This window comes from Lactuca sativa, chromosome 3 (assembly GCF_002870075.4).
Source record: "Lactuca sativa cultivar Salinas chromosome 3, Lsat_Salinas_v11, whole genome shotgun sequence".
Taxonomy (NCBI): Eukaryota; Viridiplantae; Streptophyta; class Magnoliopsida; order Asterales; family Asteraceae; genus Lactuca; species Lactuca sativa.
The window spans coordinates 21680990-21683579 of record NC_056625.2 but is presented as its reverse complement, the minus strand read 5'-3'; the positions used below and the strand labels follow the sequence as shown (position 1 = coordinate 21683579).

The 2590-nt window shown below is 32.2% G+C and overlaps 1 protein-coding gene across 1 annotated transcript; it reads right to left on the bottom strand.

Moving 5' to 3' along the window:
* Positions 1–670: 670 nt before the first annotated feature.
* LOC111907381 (40S ribosomal protein S3a) lies at positions 671–2590 on the bottom strand. Its single transcript, XM_023903156.2, has 7 exons — positions 2442–2590; positions 2303–2350; positions 2098–2203; positions 1616–1753; positions 1334–1519; positions 1056–1256; positions 671–963 (listed from the first exon to the last, which is right to left on the bottom strand). Exons 1-7 carry the CDS (start codon positions 2450–2452, stop codon positions 871–873), a joined length of 783 nt encoding a protein of 260 aa, XP_023758924.1. The 5' UTR covers positions 2453–2590; the 3' UTR covers positions 671–870.

Genomic DNA, 2590 nt, shown 5'->3' with positions numbered 1-2590 from the left:
CATGTATTCTAAAACATAATGTATCCTAAAAATTCTCTAATTTCTTTAATCTCATAAAAGAGAGAACAATTAATCAGATTCAAAAATCAATGAAGAAATATTTGCATGATCGAAGAAATTAGAGATTTTTTTAGGATGAGTGATGCTTTAGGTTACATGATTTTGATGAAAAAGTTGATTATCATACAAAACAGCAAAGTTAATGGGTTTAATACCTAAATTTGTGTACTTACTACTTATCAACAATATAAACACTTTTCGCTTTCATTATTTATACTTACAATAAATAAATTATTACTTGTTTGAATATTTAGTGAGTTTTTAAATATCTAACAAGTAAACAAACAAAATAAATAAGAATTTTTTTTTGAAATATAATAACAATTACTCAAAATATGTTCATGCTACCGAATCACCATTTGGTTCAGATCAAATTTCAATTTTGTTCAAACTATTATAATTTCAAATCCATATTTTTAAAATCGAAAATCAATTTGTTTACTCAATCATTTCATGTTGAACACATCAATTCAAAAGAACATCTCTAGCTACAACAAAACTACCTTAGACATACCTTAACAAAATGCATTTAAAACTATATATTTATATGATCATTCAAGTTTCCAAGAGATATACGTAAAACGCTTGGTTTACTCACAAAAAAGCTCTATGGAAAGAAAGAAGTTGAATCAGCATATATAACAGCTTTAAAAGATGCAATAATCCTCTTCCAAAGACATCACTACAAAAATTCAACATCTCAATCTAAATCAAAAACTCAATCAATAATCAAAAACAAAACCAAGATTTCATGTCTGTGAATTAAAACAACTTAAAAGAGAACAATAAAGAAACTATATAACTCCTCATTCAAGCACCAATTACTTCAGTTGCTTCTGGCTCTGCTTCCTCTGCAGGCCTTTCCACTTTAACACCTACATCTTCTGCATAATCACCATGAACCTACACATGAAAAGAATAGTTGCAATTTTATAATTCGTTTTTACTTTTTAATAATGCAACTGTAATTCATGAGGTTGAAGAAAACAGCATACCTCCATCAACTTTCCAAGATCAAACTTTGGTGCTTTCAAGATCTTGACTTTGCGAATGAATACATTCTGTAAAGGGTAGATGCTGGATGTAGCCTTCTCAATCTCTCTTCCAATTGACTCAGGAATGAACTTTTGCACAAGCTCTTTTAGGTCGCAAGATTGTGCCTGATTTACCATTATCTCCCTCATTTTGCGACGAATCTAACACAACCCAATAGAGAAAAGTGTCATTCATCATATAAAAAATAGTCAAAAGTGACAATAGGATAGATTTTCACCTGTTTAATCTGACTAGATTGTGCATAGCATGTCCTTTTCACTTGGTTAGCACGTTTCTTGGTGAAGCCAATGCAGAACATCCTTAGAGTGTAGCTGTCTGTGGTTTTCACATCCACATGGGCTTCAATTAAAGATTGCCACTTTTTCACAAGTGATCTCAATTTGTCTGTTGTGAAGTCCATGCCCTAAAAAGAAATGTAAAGTTATAAAATGAATGTGAATGATTGGATTGTATATAGTTAAAAAATGGAAATAGATATTCGTTGTGTTGTATTGTGTACCCAGAAGTTTGTCAAAACATTCTTTCCTTGAACATCTTCAGCTCTCAAACGGATCTTTCTGTGGGCGTGATCCTCATCGTTTTGGAGATCAGCCAAAGATATATCAAAGACACGGTGTTTCAGACCATCTGAAGCAATCTGATAAAAAAAGAACATTACTTTCAGTTCTTAATACCTAAACGCATATAGCAGACTTAAGAGAGTATACATAAATCTTGGAAATCTTCAAGAACATGAGACTGTATTAGAGTACATAATAATCGTGATTTCGGCTAAAAAAACTCTAGGCAAAAATAACTTCTCAAGCAAATAAACACCGATCAAACTAATCTGATAATGAAGCAAAAAACGAACTGAATTCATATGAATCATGTTTTTAATATCAAACTTGAACTTAAAGATATCAATTTACCAGTAACTTTGAATGATAACAAAAATCAAATGTGAAGTAATAAAAGGGGATGATAACAAAAAAAAAATACCTTTGTACCCTGGGTACGTGAGACGAGGGTTTTGCCAACACTTCTAGTGTTGAACACCGATGGCGCTTTGATATCATACCAATCCTTCTTTGAGAAAGGATCGGCTCTGTTAAATATGCATATTTAAAATATTAGAATCCTGAAGTTATTTACGAAAACAATGGAAAGATGGCCATTAGAAAGTAGAAAAGAAATATAAACTAACGCTTTCTTCTTGCCACCCTTCTTCCCCTTGGAAATACGCTTGTTCTTTCTGCAAAATATTAAAATTTGAGCAAAAGCATTAGCATATGAGCCATCGTAGAATGCGTACATAAAGAAAATGCAAGGAGATGCGATATTACCCAACCGCCATTCTTGGATAGTGAGTGCCGAGCGAATGAAGAGAACGAAGGGGAAGATTTAAGGCTGCGCAGCAGATGAACGCAAACCCTACTGCTTTAATCCTCGCAAAACCCTAAATTTTGGTGAGAGTAATATGTTTTATTTTTTC